Source organism: Marmota marmota, unplaced genomic scaffold, assembly GCF_001458135.2.
Source record: "Marmota marmota marmota unplaced genomic scaffold, marMar, whole genome shotgun sequence".
Classification (NCBI taxonomy): Eukaryota; Metazoa; Chordata; class Mammalia; order Rodentia; family Sciuridae; genus Marmota; species Marmota marmota.
In genome coordinates this window covers 36,129,354-36,145,387 of record NW_025999932.1, presented here as the reverse complement: position 1 = coordinate 36,145,387, position 16,034 = coordinate 36,129,354, and the positions used below count along the sequence as shown (strand labels likewise).

General features: G+C 44.4%; 1 protein-coding gene across 1 annotated transcript in view; it reads right to left on the bottom strand.

The window, feature by feature from the left end:
- The window catches only part of LOC107140796 (guanylate cyclase soluble subunit beta-2-like), a 56,687-nt gene extending 48,823 nt beyond the window's left edge, over positions 1 to 7,864 (bottom strand). The window contains exons 1-3 of the mRNA XM_048801007.1: positions 7,757 to 7,864; positions 5,072 to 5,212; positions 3,928 to 4,001 (exon numbers count right to left, since the gene is read on the bottom strand). Of these exons, the coding sequence (XP_048656964.1) occupies positions 3,928 to 4,001; positions 5,072 to 5,212; positions 7,757 to 7,864 (323 nt within the window). The remainder of the gene's footprint in view (positions 1 to 3,927; positions 4,002 to 5,071; positions 5,213 to 7,756) is intronic.
- Positions 7,865 to 16,034: the final 8,170 nt, after the last annotated feature.

The following is a 16,034-nucleotide window of genomic DNA, read 5'->3' as shown; positions in this document are numbered from 1 at the left end:
TTCTCGTGGTTAAGTTTTGATAAGATTTTAGCCAGGAGACTATAAAAGAGTGGTTCCTGATTAGAAATCTATAATCTAGACTCTATGAGAGGGAAATCAACAATGTGGGCAAAGGAGAAGAAACATCTGTTTCTGATTGCTTCATCTAAAATAAAATCTATGTCATAAGGTCTGGAGACATAGTTCATTTGACTTAATCATTTCTTCTTCAAATTTGGGTAGGAATTGATGGGTTTTCCTTTTTAGCAAAAATTCTATTTTAAAAGCACTAGGGAGCTTGTTATTTGAATGTAGCCTGAAGCAAATCCTGCTGCACAGCAAATAATCTTGCCTTAATTTGTGTTTTATAAGTTGAGTTTTCTGTACTCTACTTTTTTTTTTAAGAATGAGTTCTAATACGCAATTATTATAGCTAGTTGGACTTTAAGATAGACTTTTGACTTTTGGCTTAAAGATGCATTTCCAATTCCATCCCATAGGTGTCTAGTGTTAAGATATGGATAGACGTTCTGTGACTCAATTCAATAAATACTTCAAAATTAAAGCAATAAATTTCTAGCCACACAGACTCAGGACATGGGTCCTCTGGGTCCTCTGCTTCCAGTCATGGTTCTCTGATTCCTTGCACGCTTGCACCCTTGTTCAAATGCCCTTGGTCACCTTGGAGTTCTTGGGGACTCCAGGTTTCCATCTCTAAGGGTGGGAAGAGATAGTATTCTATCCTTTCAGGAGGCCACATCCAGTATCCAAAAAGGAAAAAGTGACTTCACCCAACTCACTCATGGAAACCTGGGCTTGGAACAGTAAGCTGACTTCCTCAAGCAATTGGGGTTCTGGTACCTGGTCACACTACACCTGCTTGATAATGTAGGTCGGGGCGAGAGACCCTCCTCAAATTGCCCATCTCAGCTACTGGCCATAGGCAGGCTGAACACGCTGCTGTTCTATTGATTCCAAGTATTTGCCTATCTCTGGCTATTTCCAGAGCCTTTGCCTTCCTCCCAGGCAGGACTAACTCCTGACCAGTGGCAGCTGAGCTGAGATTAAAAGTCTTAACCAGGAAATCAGACGGTACAAGGTCCATGGATCAAAAATCAGCAAACAAAACAACCTCCCTACACAGAGGCTCTCAAAGTCCCTCTAGGAGGACTAGATGGTGACCCACACTGGACATCAGAAAGGTCAGTCTGAAAAGATGAGCAGAGACAAAGCCACCCATCAATATGACCTCAGGAAGCCAGGTGTCCCTGGGCACGGAGGAAGGAAGACTTTGAGAAACATCTACTTCCTCAGGATGTTGCAGCTATGTACTGGAGGAGGGGGAGAATGATGCTTATTGACTTTCTACGAGGTTCTTTGGTGTAGATTGTTCCACTCAATCCTCTCCTTAGCCCTAGGAGATAGGGACATTATTCCCCTTTTATCCACGAGAATCAGAGCTGCAGAGAGGTGAAGCAACATTCTCGGTTCTTATGCAGCAGAGCAGGGCTCAAATCCATCCAGTGGGATGCACGTCCTGTTGACCCTCCACTTCTCCCCAACACCCCCGTCAAGAACTCACATCTTGAATATAAGCCAACAGCAAACATCAGTTTCCAAAACAGCCACTGGTATCTGTTGAGTGCCTACTCCAGGCATTTGTGTGTATGTCTGCTTAGTATAATTTAATTTAACACTTGTAAAATTTCTACAAGGCTAACTAGTCCTAGTATTCCTTTATGATGAAACAATTAAGTGTCATGCCCTGGGTCATACAGATAGGAAGAAAAGATTATGGGCTTTGATGCCAAAGGTTGTAGCCCCAGATCCCCTGTTGAATTCAACTACAGTTTCCTAGAGACTTGCAACTATGTCCAATGACTTTTGAGAATACAAATGTCCTATTTCCTAAAATGGTTCCCTATGCCACCTTGCAATGTCCACACCATAGCCTGTCTACCCTCACCAACTCTTCTTCCTCCTCCTAAGACTGATGGCCCCTGTGTAGGGACAGCTGATCTTCCAGCAGCCAGAGGGGCACAGCTGTCCTGTTTGTAGCAAACAATCCCATGTTTCATCAAATGTGGGTCTTTGGTGCCCTAATTCCTAGGTTCCAGGTATATATGTAAACTTTGTGCACATCATAAAACGATGCAGGCTGGCCTGTTTTTTTCCTTCCTCTCTTCTTACTGAGTTTTCCCTTTACAATATAATGGCTATAATAAAAGACCCCAAGTCTTCAAATGCATCTCTCCCCAAGGCCGCTTAGGGTGGGTCAAGAAGGAGCCCTTGAAGATACTGCCATCTCACCCTGGCCCTGTGGCCCTCTGGCTGTGCAGTCTTGGCCAACTCACTTTAACTTCCCTAGGCCTGTTTTCTCACTATAAAATGAAGATTTGGGCTAAACAATCTCCCAGGGGCCCACCAGCCCAAGGTCTCTTTAATCATAATTATTCAGTGATATATTCAAAATGAGTATTTCTTGCCTCGGGGACACCAGAAGTTCTTTTTTTCTCATCCAAAAATGTAGAGATCTAAGTAAACTGTCCTGGAGAAGCTGAGGAAATAGCCCTGGACTTTAACATAAAGGGTCAGGACACTGCAGCACTGCACGGACCCGGGGCTTCCGGCCAGCCTGGCTCTGCCTCAAGGTAGCCACAGAGTTCTAGGAGGATCACTGTATTCTCAGTTCTATTTTATTTGAAACATAGGGGGAAAGAAGGAAATTTTGCATTAAGCACTTTAAGTTTTTACTTTACAAAAGCAAAGCCAAGAAAATAGGAAAAACTGAAAAGGGGAAAAAAATTCAGCATTTCATCATTCTATCCCTATTAGTTATTATTTTGGCCTTTCTCTTAGTTTTGTCTTTTTGTTTCATTTGTGTGAGTTGCCACCACATACAGCGATTCTTATTTCTTTAGTCATTCCATTTGTTCTTTGATCAGTTTTGCACCACGGAAGACAGTTTTTGTTTTATTATTTAGAAATGCAAGACTCCCTTATATCTTTTTGCGTGTGTGTGTGTGTGTGTGTGTGTGTGTGTGTATGTGTGGTGTTTCCAAGAGAACAGACTCTCAAGAATGGACTTACTACTTCCAAGGAGTTGATAATTTTCATAGTTTTTAGTTGTCTAACTGCTTTCCAAAAGGGCTGCCCTGATTGACAATACCATCAGCAATTACCCGTTTTGTTGCAACTTAACCAGAATTGGTCATTATCATTTAAATTTTGGGAGATTTAATAGGCAAAGTGGCACCTAATTGCTTTGATTTGCATGTCACTGATTAACCAAGGAAGCCATATTTTTATATTCCCTTCTCTTCATGAGGCCAGGGAGGATCTTAGAACCCTTTCAGTCCCAACTTATAATATTTTAAGGCTGAAAGATTCCAAAAAGCAGCCAGAGAGTACAAGGATACAGGAATCAGATAGGGAACTCTTTGGAGATGTAAATGACAGTATCAAGGGGTTACCAGGTGAAGGCTGGGAAGAAAGACCAAGAATTAACTAAAGAATACCTAAAGGCGCGATTCTGGCCAAACTGAAAAGAGATGTCCCTATTCTGACCAGCAGCTGCTGTCCTGTGCAGTAGAAATGGTATAAGTGATTTCTCTTCAGGGACCAAAAACGGCAAATGAGAGTTCACTCATGAGCTTAAAATGAGAATGACTTTGGCATTATTTATATTGGGGCTCTGTCTTAAGGTTAATTTTAGGAATAGAGAATGATAGTATCCTTAAGCACAGGTATGATTTATTAAGTTTTTTCAAGTTAGTATTTTTAAAGCACTTGAATTCATCTCCCTAGTAACTGAATCTCTTGGAGAGTTCTAATGATAATATTGTAATGAATCTTATTCAACTAACTGGCTTAATCAAGAGTAAAGAGTTGTAACTGTCAAAACCCTGTTGCTCCAGGGATGCTTCATCTTTCCTTTAATATACTTACTTCAATTTTTCCCACGTCTCTTCACCAAATTTCTCTGTCACGAGAGATTGCAGACAAGTGTTGATAAATCCATACTAGAACACAAAGCAAGTACAAAGAAATCTGTATGACGGAGCATGGAATCTGCAGTCGTAGACATCTAAGTGGCATCTTTGTGGCAGTGGAATCCTACAGCAAACCCATTATACCTCTTCCTTGTTTCTCTTGACTTCATTTGCTCAATAGCTGTGCTCATTCCCAACTCAGGGACACCCTTGCAGCCCACCACTAGTGTTATTTCCAAGGAGAAAACATTTGAGCTAAATTTCCACAGATTATTATTAAGGAGGTTGAAGAAGCTTCTATGGATCATTGCAATCCTCTTTGGAACTGGGAATTTGTTGGTTAGAAAGAAGAGTTGAAAACACAGGTGGCCAAGGCAGGTATTTAGACATGGAGGAGGTTGGGCACACATTTGAATCTTCCAGGGGCCACACAAGTCATAGCTGGGGCACTCCTGAGAAATGTCAGTGCACCAAAGAAATACTAAATATCTGAAAATGTTAAGGATTACCAAATCTTTCTCTTATAAAGAAGACTTGCCACATCCCAGTCCTACTTACTGGGCCTGCCATCTGTTGGCTGGGGAATGGGGCTCCATATTGTAATACAGCCTCAGGGAGCCCAGGGAAGGTATGCAGCTTAGAGGAAAGGGCTTGGGCTCTGGAGACAAATGGGTTTCTGTCTCTGTGTCTGACAGTGGTGTGTCTTTGGGTAAATTGCCTAGCTTTTCTGGGCCCAGTCTTCTCATGAGCTAAACTGGAAATAATAGCATTTGTTCTATTGGAAGAATATTGTAGGGTTATATAGGAATGGGTCCGGATTTAGACTAGGAGGGCCGATTGCTAACCCCAAGCCTTATTCTCTGTTTGACTCTGGCCCTTCACCAAATCTCACTCACTTTCAGTTATTTCATCTGGAAAACAGCTATGAGAATGATCCTGTCCTCTTAGGGTCAAATGACAACATTGGTATGAGCACATGGCACATGGTAAGTGACCAAAAGCTTATAACCATGCCTTTAGAGAATATGCATCTCAAACAACAAGTGCTAACATGAGGAAGCTGGGAGGAGTCTGAAGGAAGGATGCAGAGAACCACTTACCATATTGCCGCTGGCTTGTCTGCAGGCCCGAGAGATCACAGCAGAGCCCCAAGCTGGTAGTTCAGTTGGATTGGCACATCCAGCAGCCTGTCTTATAGCGATCTGGGTAGTCCACCGGGAAGTCAAGATGTGCTCACTGGCCTCCAAGCAAGGAGCACACACCAAGCTGAACACTCAGTCGCACAGGGAGTAAAAAGTAAGGTTGCCCCTGCCCAGGAGTGAGTGGCACCCCAAGGGGTGCACCTCTCATATGTCTACTCTTGGGAGATCAGGCTGAAGCCTGAAGCACCTCCCTGTGGTGCCAACAAACCGTGGCCTCATCGTGCCAGCCCAGAGCTGCTGCCCTGTGCGGCAGAGATCCACAGAGCACTGGGAGATGGGTCCTGCCAGCTTGCTTCCTGGGTGGGGAGACAGGCAGCTTGGAGGAAAGGAACATCCTGGTCCTGCTAGACCCTGGGGTTTATTGGCTCCTCCCACTGAATCCATCCACAAATTCATAAACTCCCTGAGCCCCTCCCTCTCGATTCCCTGCTGAGAGGTTGGCTAAAGAGGGAGGCCAGGATTCCGGAAACCTGGCAGGCTTCTGCAAAGTCACTCATCTTTCCATTGGGCAAATCACTGTTAGTCACCTACCTGTGTACTGTCATCAACATGAGTACCTGGGGACGAGAGGAACTAAAGGTATTGGTTCTGCTCCCAGAGAACAGATCTTGAGAGCATTCCTGGGACCCTGAACTTGACTTTGGAAATTACTGCTAGACTCTTACAGGAAGCTGCCTTTTATATGAGATTGTCTATTGAGGGGACTTTAATGGAACCACTTTGGATACCATCCAAAAAAGGCCGGTCTGGACCAGCACTTGACCCTATAATGTTATAATGTGGAGTCCTCCAGTGCCTGAAAACCCAACTTTTACATTCCTCCTCCAAACCCAACTGTTCCATTTCAGGCTCTGTAAGCTGTTGCCAGAGGTCTATTTCCTAAGTATCATTTGCGGTCAGAGGTGAGAAACCCAGCCACCAACCAGGTCCCGTGAATGTTGCCTGCAGCGGTTCTAACAGACTGCCAGCTTTGGTGTAAAAACAAGAGTAAAAGTAAATAAATACTCTAAAATCAAGTGGGGGTGGTAAGCTCTCCAGGCTGCAGTAGAGAGATGTAGGGCAGGTATCTGGAGGCGACTCATGGTTAAGACAGCATCTCGTGACCCTGACAAAGCCAGAGACTGAGGCAATCCACTGGGATGCGTGTGTGGACATCAGATGCCCTTGGGGGTTCTCCAGAATCTTTATCTCAGCATCCCAGCTTGCTGAAAGACTTCCCTTCATGGCTCTTTCCTGCTTGAACCCATCTTCTATGCTTCCCTTAGAAAGGTTTCTCCATCCATCAAGCCTAGTTGATCACAGTCCTGTCTGAACTCATTACCACCTCCTCTTGGAGAGACAAGAGATGGTTAGAGCCTCTCTTGCTCTCTCTCTCTCTCTCTCTCTCTCTCTCTCTTTCTCTCTCTCTCTTTTTTCTTTCTTTTTTTGGTACTAAGGATTGAACCCAGGTGCTTTACCACTGAGCTACATCCCCAACCCTTTTTATTTTTTACTTTGTTTTGAGACAAGGTGTCTCTAAGTTGCTGAGGCTGGCCTCGAATTTGCAATCCTCCTGCCTCAGCCTCCTGATTGGCTGGGACCACAGGCGTGCACAACTGCACCTGGCATAAGTCCTCCCTTCTTTCCAAAACAGGGAATTTGCTTATTCCCAGAAGCTGGACTCTCCATGCTGTTCCTATGTGGAAGGGACATGTGGTCTGGAGCAAGAGAAAAAAAAAGTCTCTGGAATAGGTGATTTCCATAATTATGCTTCCCAGGCCTTTGCCACCATCCAGCTGACAATCCTTCTTTCGGCCCTGCCAAGTGGGCTTGCTCTGGCTCTCTCTTACAGCCCCCAGCCCCCACCCTGCTTTTTCAAACACATACACCCACATGCTCACACTTCACAATAAGTAAATGGTTAAAAAAAAATCTCCCTTTTTCTTTTTTCATGCAGCAGATGGCAGGTCTCAGGAACTTGGTGGAAATTAGGCTTTCTGATTTTCTAATAAATTTCAGCATCTCACACAAAAAGCACAAGCTCATTTTGATTCTGATGTTAAGTACCATATGGCACATCATCCGTGGAACGTGGCAGCTTCATACTCAGGGTAACGAGGACGGGAGGATCTCTGCTATAACAATGAGGTCTAGCATGTATGAACCAATTGGATTCCTGGGTGAATACCATTTGATAATAATATTGTATATGGCAGCGTTGTAATTATCCCTCTTTTATGGTATGTGTTAATTTTCCCTGCCAGTTTCCCTAATTACAACTGCCACCCAAAGGACTACTTTTCGTAAATACTCTGTAAACATTTGAAAAGACATCGACAGCATATGCATGAAGAAAAGCGTCCCTGGATTTTGAAACTGTCTGGAAAATTGGCTGACGTTTTATATGTTTTTCAATGGCATAAACAGCCGGGGAGGAACTTGGATGATATGGAAATGCCCTCTCCCTTCCATGACATCACAGGCCTTCCTGCCCACCCTGTCTGGGATCATGATTTCCAGAGACGTTTTTTCACTGCTATCTTCATGAATCTTAAGTGGACCGCTCCATGAACCTTGACAAATGCATACACCCGTGTAACTCACGCTCCAGTGAAGATACAGAACATCTCCGTCATCACTGGAAGTTCCCTGGGGCCTCTTCTCAGCCAGCCCCACCACCCCAGCTCCCGCTGTCCTGATTACTGTCACCATTGATCAGCTTTGCTCGCTCTTGACCTTCATATACACTGAAGCACACGGTGTGCTCTCTGCTGCGTCTGCATTCTTAGCTTTTAACGTATGTTTGGAGCATTGCATTCAGATATCATTTTCCAAATTACACATGGGTAGGTCAACGCAGCCTCTTTTGATATGTCTTCCACAACACGTAAAGGAGCCCCCACAAGGCAGTCTATGTACGATACGCAAGAGGGAAAACACAAACCTCTTATCTTTCATAGGACAAGCAGGAAAGGGCAAGATAGCGTACGGAGGTCACTAGATAAATATCATTTAAGGAAAGAAACAAGAAGGGGGATGCATGGTGAAGCATCAGGACAGAAAAATGTCCCCATTCTTTCCCCAGTGAGTGTTGCTTTCCTAGGACAGGAGCTGCCTTCCTCCAAGCCGGGAGCCCCTGGGAGTGGATTTGTTTCTGTTGTCTACCTCCGACTTCTTGGCTTCCTACCAGTCCTGCAGCAGCAGCATCAGGTGACCCAGGCCTGGAGGTGGAGTCCCAGAGGCTCTTGGATCAAAATCCACCCCCACCCCACCCCCGCCCCAACACACAGCTTCCAAGCATCTGAAATTCTCATTCCTTTAGGCTACAGCTTTGGAAACTTCTGCCATAATAACAATATTATCTATTCCTTTGACGAATCAGACTTGCTGGGGTTCACCTAAGAAGTCAGGAGACATGAAACAGATGAACTTTGATGTGCTCATACCAGACACACGGACAGGGCCCGTTTCCTCATCAGGCCAAGGCATAGAGTGCTCTCCAGGAGCCAGGGACAGTGGAGGGAAAAGATGAAAAGTAGCACAACTTTACTTGTGCAGCACTGAGTTATGCTGATTTTCTCCCTTGGTGGGACTCCCAGGGAAAGGTGGTTCCAGGTGGAAATGATGTGGCTAAAGGGGGAGCTGTGATCATCGGACCCAGGTGCGGTGGCTCTCACCTATATCTCAGCTACTTGGGAGGCTGAAGCAAAAGATCCTTTGAAACCAGAATCTTAAAATCCAGCCTGGGCCACACAGGGAGACCCCGTCTCTTAAAAAAATAAATAAATAAAAAAGAATAGCCTGATCTCTTTTAGATATATTTTCCTAGTTGGAACTTCAGAATGCACAAACTAGGGGGTAAATATCAGTAAGAATCTCCAGGGGTGGGGAGGGTGGAGTCCAGAGGTAGGGTAGTCTGTTCACAGTAAACACTTGCTGTACTCCACTGTGGTATGGATAGTTCACTTTTACCAAGCTTCTGTACATGCCTGCAATGAGGCACCTATATGTGTTTAAGGGTGAATTGCATGAAATGACTGTTTTTACAGGTCACGGACTAAGGAATATTGTCACTTACCTCTGGTCCTTCTTGCTATTCATGCCTCCTTACCACAGTCCTGTAAAGTGGGCGCTATTATTGTTAACCCTCTTGAAAGATGAGAACTTGGAGATTCAAAGAAGCTAAGCAGCTTCCTGGAATCTACAAAATTAGCTGGGGTCAGAGCTGGTATTAAAACGCAGGCCCTTGGTCTGTATTTATGTTGCTTCCAAGAATTGCACTCCACACCCCCACTCCATCCCTCTCTCTCTTTCCTTGAAGAAGTTTAGGTCTGTCCTAGAGTCATGTGTTTGCTTGGGAGAGTGGGGAGAGGAATCTCTTTTTCCAGGAAAGTCCAAACTCCAGAGCTGGGGTTGTGGCTCAGTGGTATAGTGCTTGCCTAGCACGTGTGAAGCACTGGGTTCATTTCGCAGCACCGCATAATAATAAAATAAAGTCCTTTGATAACTAAAAATATATATTTAAAAAACAAAACAGAACAAATAAAAAAAAATCTCTGGTTTACAAAGCCCTTTTTCCTTCATCGACCACGCTGGAAGATGACGTTTTCATTTGCCCTTGGACTTGGGTGCAATATTCTGAAAAAAAAGGAGGGGATTCTTACTGGGCAACCAAAGCTTTCCCCTTAGGTCCCAGGAAACCAGCAAGAACGGAGGTTTTTTCTTACGGCAGGGACATCAGCTAATGATCCCCGTTTGCCTCCATCCTGGCTACCAGCCCCATGCTCGCTGACAATGGTATCTGTGTATTCTAAGCAGACGGCCCTTTCCCTTTCCGTTTGAATTTTAAATTTTCAATAATAAGCAGAGGACAGGCGGGATTATTGGGCCTGAAGCGCCACCGTGTGGCCAAAGCGCCGCATACCAAGAGGTGCTGTACCGGTTAACAACCCGCCAGGAAGAGAGGACGAGGGGCCCTAGAAGCCGACCAGGTGGAGCTCAGGTATGGATTAATCATAAAAAGTTTCCTAAGGGAATTTCTCCAGGCTTGGTCGTCCTACAACTGCAACGTGAATGTGCATTTGCTTTTATGCATTACATTCAAAACCAGACCAGATTGGAGGTGAAACTTCAAACCTTCTGACCGAGACTCATTAAGGACCAAATTCAGCCACGCTCTAATCTAATCTAACCTCTGCTTCCAGGTGATCCAAGGAAAGCTATAAATCAATCAGGTGATGTGGGTAAGGAGGTACAAAGGACTGTCACATTGTGATGAGCTGGCTGTCACTAACATAAGGATACTTTTTTTAAAAAAGTGTTTTATTTGTTTTAATAGTTATACATGGTATATATATGATACATCATATATAATAGAGTATAAGTTCTCATTCTTCTGGTTGTACATGATGTAGAATCACACGGATCGTATAGTTATATTTATGCACAGGGTAATAACGTCTGACTCATCCTACTATCCTTCCTACCCCATACTCCCTCCCTTCCCTTGAGAGCCCTGATAATAATATGAGCTGCAAAACGGACCTCACTCACTATGTGCCAGCGGCTGTGCTGAGTGCTTTACAGGTGTGGTGTTCTCTGACGAGCCAGGTCTATAGTGCATGTCTGTGGCATAGACACTCACTCTGTGTCCATGTTAGGGAACAGAGACTGAAATGGTTGAACAGCATATTCCAGCCATCTGGCCAGTGGGCGCGGGAACTGAGATGACAGGCAGATCTGTGACTTCAAAGCCCACTTTTTCCACCACAAGTTGCTACAGTGCTGTCTTCTTCAAAGTGATTCTTCCTCCAATTCTGCTCAGAACATTTTTAGAATCTCTCTTTTACAGCTATTTTCAGAGTGTGTTGCAAATTTTTGAATAGCCTGTTTTATGGTTCGATGTGAGGTGTCCCCCAAAAGCTCAAGTGTGAGACAATGCATGAAGGTTTAGAGGAGAAACAACTGGATTATGACAGCCTTAACCCAATCAGTGAATTAATCTCCTGACAGGATTAACTAAGTGGTAACTGAAGACAGGTAGGATGTGGCTGGAGAAGGTGGGCATTGGAAGTGTGCCTTTGGGGTACATATTTTGTATCTCATGAATGGAGTCTCTCTCTGCTTTCTGATCATCATTGAACTGCTTCCGTGTCACACTCTTCCACCCTGATGTTCTGCCTCACCTGGAGCCCCAAGGAACGGAGCTGGCTGTTTATGAACTGAGATTTCTGAAACCATGAGCCCCCAAATAAACTTTTCCTCCTCTACAACTGTTTCTTGTCAGATCTTTTAGTCACAGCAGCAAAAAAGCTGACTAAAACACTGAGAGACAGTCAACTTTCTTGTATTACAACCATAGTTAACACTCATTATAGGGCAGGTATAAATTCATTTAACTGTCACCAAAGCAGTCGAGAAGTAGTACAGTTGTGCCTGATTCACATTTGGGAAAATAAGGCCTGGAGAGTCTCAGGCATCTGCCCCTGTTTACAGGAGGTCCCCAGTCACTGGATGAGGGAGAACTGAAGTCCAACCATTGCAGGACAGAGACCACTGGGGTAAGGGGCATCACACAAAGATATTCAGCCACCTGTGGGCTCCCCTCCTGCGCTCAATAGGGCTTGGGCTTCAGAAACAGCCAAAGCAGTCCAGAGCTGGTCTCATGAGTAGGGTGGTAAGCTTTCCCCGCTGTGCACAATCCCATTTTGATCAAAATTGGGAACCGCCTCCCTCACCTGGTTTTGGAGCATGCCCAGCCAGCCCTGCTGGACCACGGCACCTCCTCCTCTCCAGCTCTCTGTGTTCTATGGTCCCAACCTCAGAGTTCCCCATTACCTCTCCAGGCACGTCCCTTGCTCCTTCTCTGCCTAGCCTCCAAAGGTTGGGTCCTTCCTGCCTCTTAGGTCTCCCTCAGCACCTTTCTGACTTCCTCTGCCCAAGGCTTCAGATCCCATCTCTGTGTCGATGGCTGCCAAGATGACACCCCTGAACCTGACCACTCCCTGAGCTCTATGTGCAGATGTCTAGTTCCCATTGGACCTTTCTCCTGGAAGGTCTACAGAAGAAACAGAACTGTTGATGTCCTTCGATCCCAAGCCCCTCCTGATCAGCCCTTCCGTTACATAGCTCCATAAAGGGACTTCCATTACTAGTTTCTTAGCCAAAATCTTCATAATGAATCCACTGACATCCAGAATACGTGTAAGTTCTGCTTCAGAGATGATCCTAAATCCAACCACCTCTAATCACTCCATTTCGCCCTCCTTCATCTCACCCACCACCATCTCTTGTGTGGACTCCTGCAGAGCTGCCCAGCTGGTCTCCCAACCTTCCCTTCTGTCCTTTACAGTCAAATTCCCATCCAACACCTGAACCATCTTTTAAAAATGAAATTGCATTGGGTATTCTGTTGCTCAGAATCTTCAAGAATTCATCAGCACATCCATCTCTGCATCCTCAAGGTGCCCTTAGTGTGGCTTAGTGTTTATACATCCCTCTCCCCACATTTAAAAGCTCTGCTCTCTTATTGTTCTGTCCTCAGTCCTAAAACAGCACTCAGAGTATATGGTGCTCAGTAAGACCTTATGAGTAAATTAATGATGGCTTTGAGGTTCCGTCAAAGGTGACACATGCCCTCCAGTCCAGGTTGGTTTTCCATGGTATATCCTCAGCCTTAATCCCTCCCTGTGGCCCTGAACCCTGTACATTTGTATGTCCCTGTTCCCCTACATCTCAGTTCATAATTGTTTCAGTCAGCTTTTTCACTGCTGCGACTAAAAGACCCAACCAGAAAAATTGTACAAGAGGAAGAGTTTATTGGAGGCTCACAGTTTCAGAGGTCTCAGTCCATAGACAGCTGGCTTTGTTCCTCAGGGCTCAGGTGAGGCAGAACAACATGGCGGAAGAGTGTGTCAGAGGGAAGCAGCTCACGTGGCGATCAAGAAGCGAAGAGAAACTCCACTCTCCAGATACAAAATATATACCCCATAGCCCACCCCCAATGACCCACTTCCTCCAGCCACACCCCACCTGCCTTCAGTTACCATTCAGTTAGTTTCATCAGGGATTAATTATCTGTCTGGGTTAAGGCAACAATCCAGTTATTTCTCCTCCAAACCTTCTTGCATTGTCTCACACTTGAGATTTTGGGGATACCTCACATACAAACCATAATAATAATCACTTCATCATGCTGCTATTTGTGCATCAATCCTTCAACAAGTCACTGTTGGTGCGGTTCTAGGCACTGGAGACAGAGTGTGATGGGGTACCTACAGGCAAATGGGCACATAGATAAGTGTGTGTTTGTTCACATGTTATGTCATGGTGAACACAATGAAGAAGATTCTAGCATGGGGAGAATGAAGGGCAGGTCGAGACAGGGTAGTCAGGAAAGGCCTCTCTGAGCCATAACAGAGGAAACTTTGAGTAAATGAAGCCATGTGGAATCTAGAAAGTCCTCCCCAAACCATCCTACCCTGACTAACTTGCACTCCCTAGGACAAGTTTTCAGTGATTTCGAGGTCTTCCTGCATAGCACATATGATAATTCTGATTTGCATGTATCAGTACAACCCTTTCTTTAATGTCTGTCTCTACTGTGGACTGAAGGCTGTATGAGAGGCTCCAGCCATACCCCAGACACAGGGCTGGAGTGGTGTACATGCTCAGTATCCTTTGTCAAATGACAAATAAACAGATAAATAAATACAAGCAATTCCCCCAAGAGAAGGTCAGACAGGCTTTGGCACCTAGTGTGGCCTGTGAGGTCTACCAAGAAGCCCAGCAGGCTTTGAATGGAGGCAGAGAGTCCCTAAAGATGCAGGTCCTGGTGGCCATGTTCTCAGTTGCTTGGCAACCAGGCAAAAGGATGGGTACACACAATTCAGATCAAACTCATGGTCCCCACGCACATTCCTTCACCACACACACACACACACACACAAAAACAAAAACAAAAAAAAACTTTGTGGTGGGAACTAAATTATCAGTGACTAAGAACAAGCCAGATGCTAGGGGATTCCATCTTCTTTTCTTGACATTTTGTCTAAGGATAGGTCAATTTTCATGTGTCCAAACTAATACAGTCTAGGGAAAGCTACAGTCGCTAATGTACACCCCAACCACCAGCCGATTCCACTGAAAAACTAGTCAACTCAGAGACACAAGAATCAAACAGATCAGCTTGGTTTTCTGAATTGACTCTGATTGTTTTAGATCCATTTATCTCGAACCCCAGATGATACTGTCCCAGATTCCCCAGGCAGAGCCTGGGGTTTAATACCAACTTCAAAGACAAAAATCATCCCAGAGGACAAGCCAGCCTTATGTTTCCAAACCATGGGATTTTTTTCAGGCAGACTGTGTATAGTCTCATTGAAAACAAAAACACACAAAACATAAAGCCAAATAGAAAAGGCACAGCTCTATATTCTAAGGAATATGCTAGAAAAGAAAAAAATCATAATTCCAAACATCCTCTCTGTCCTGTTTATTTTTTTTTCTTATCAATAAAGCAAAATGTACACAGTGTCTTTACCACATAATGTTAGGGTAGATCTATGATAAACTGTAGTTTGATAAAAGAAAGAGTAAAGAGACCTTTATCCTGGCTTTATCCCCAGCAGAGAACTTTCAAACACAAGACTTCAAACAAGGCCACATTTGGGGGAAAAGAATGATCCATGGAGATACGTTACAGTACTTTAAAGCAGTTTATAAAACAAGTCTCCCCAAAATTTATTTTTCAGTCAAGTTTCTGGCTATAGTTGGGTTAGTATAAGCAACAAAATGAAAGAAACCTCCCAAACATTGGCATTGGCACTCCAAAAATAATAAAGAGATGTATTAAAGCATTTCCAGTATGTTTTCTTTCTGAAAATGTGTTGATATATTCTAAGAATCTAGAGAATTACTAGTTGGTCTCCTCCTCCTCCTCCTCCTCCTCCTCCTCCTCCTCCTCCTTCTTCTTCTTCTTCCTCTTCCTCTTCTTCTTTTAGGAGCTAAAAATTCTTAGATTCAGACAATCAGGTTCACATAAATAAAAAACTTTTTTTTTCTTAAAAACTGAACAATAAGAATAGTATCACACAGGCCTGGCAGAAGGAAAACCTTTATTCAGTTTTCAGAGTGATCTGGAGTATCCCTGCTGAATTGAGATGATTGGTTTCTCCTCCCCTATCCCCTCTCTCAACCCCCCAGGACACACACATTCATGGGCATGCGACCCCCAGGCACCTGCTGAACCAGAAAGCATCAGAAGAAAGTAAGAATGGATAGAGTGCAGTTTCCAAACCAGTGGCTCTCAAACCCAAGTGGGTACAGCTAGGTGCAAAAATACAAAATGTGTGTTAGAAATAAAAGAAAATTAAATACACTTAAAAGGAAACCCTAACTCAGTTCCTGAAATACAGAAATCCTTTCTAGACCAGAAGAATTTATGGTTCTGATTAACCTCTGAACTAGGGACAAGGGGACATACAGCCTGTCATAAACTGGTCGCATAGGTACTTATAAAGATTTATTGGGTGAGAACTAGAAAACAAAAGATAAAGAGTCATTCCATATCCTTCTCTAGCCAATTGCCTTTGGGAAGTGGAACTGATCTTTTGGTATGGGGGAGACAGTGGGGTCCCAAGGCAGGGCCCTGACAGGCTCATTCCCTTCCCCTACCACCAAGGTATTGGCCTCATCTGCTGCTTAATCCAGAAATCATTTCTGGAAAACTCTGAGACAAGGGGCTGCATCCTCAACTTCCATTCTGCACAAAAGAAGGCAACTATGGAACCTAACCAGGGTGTTTCTGAGCCCTGTAGAAAGAAGAGCTGCCTCCTTGAAACTTTTGGCCCAGAGTTCCAAAGGAGCACTCATTTCTGGTACC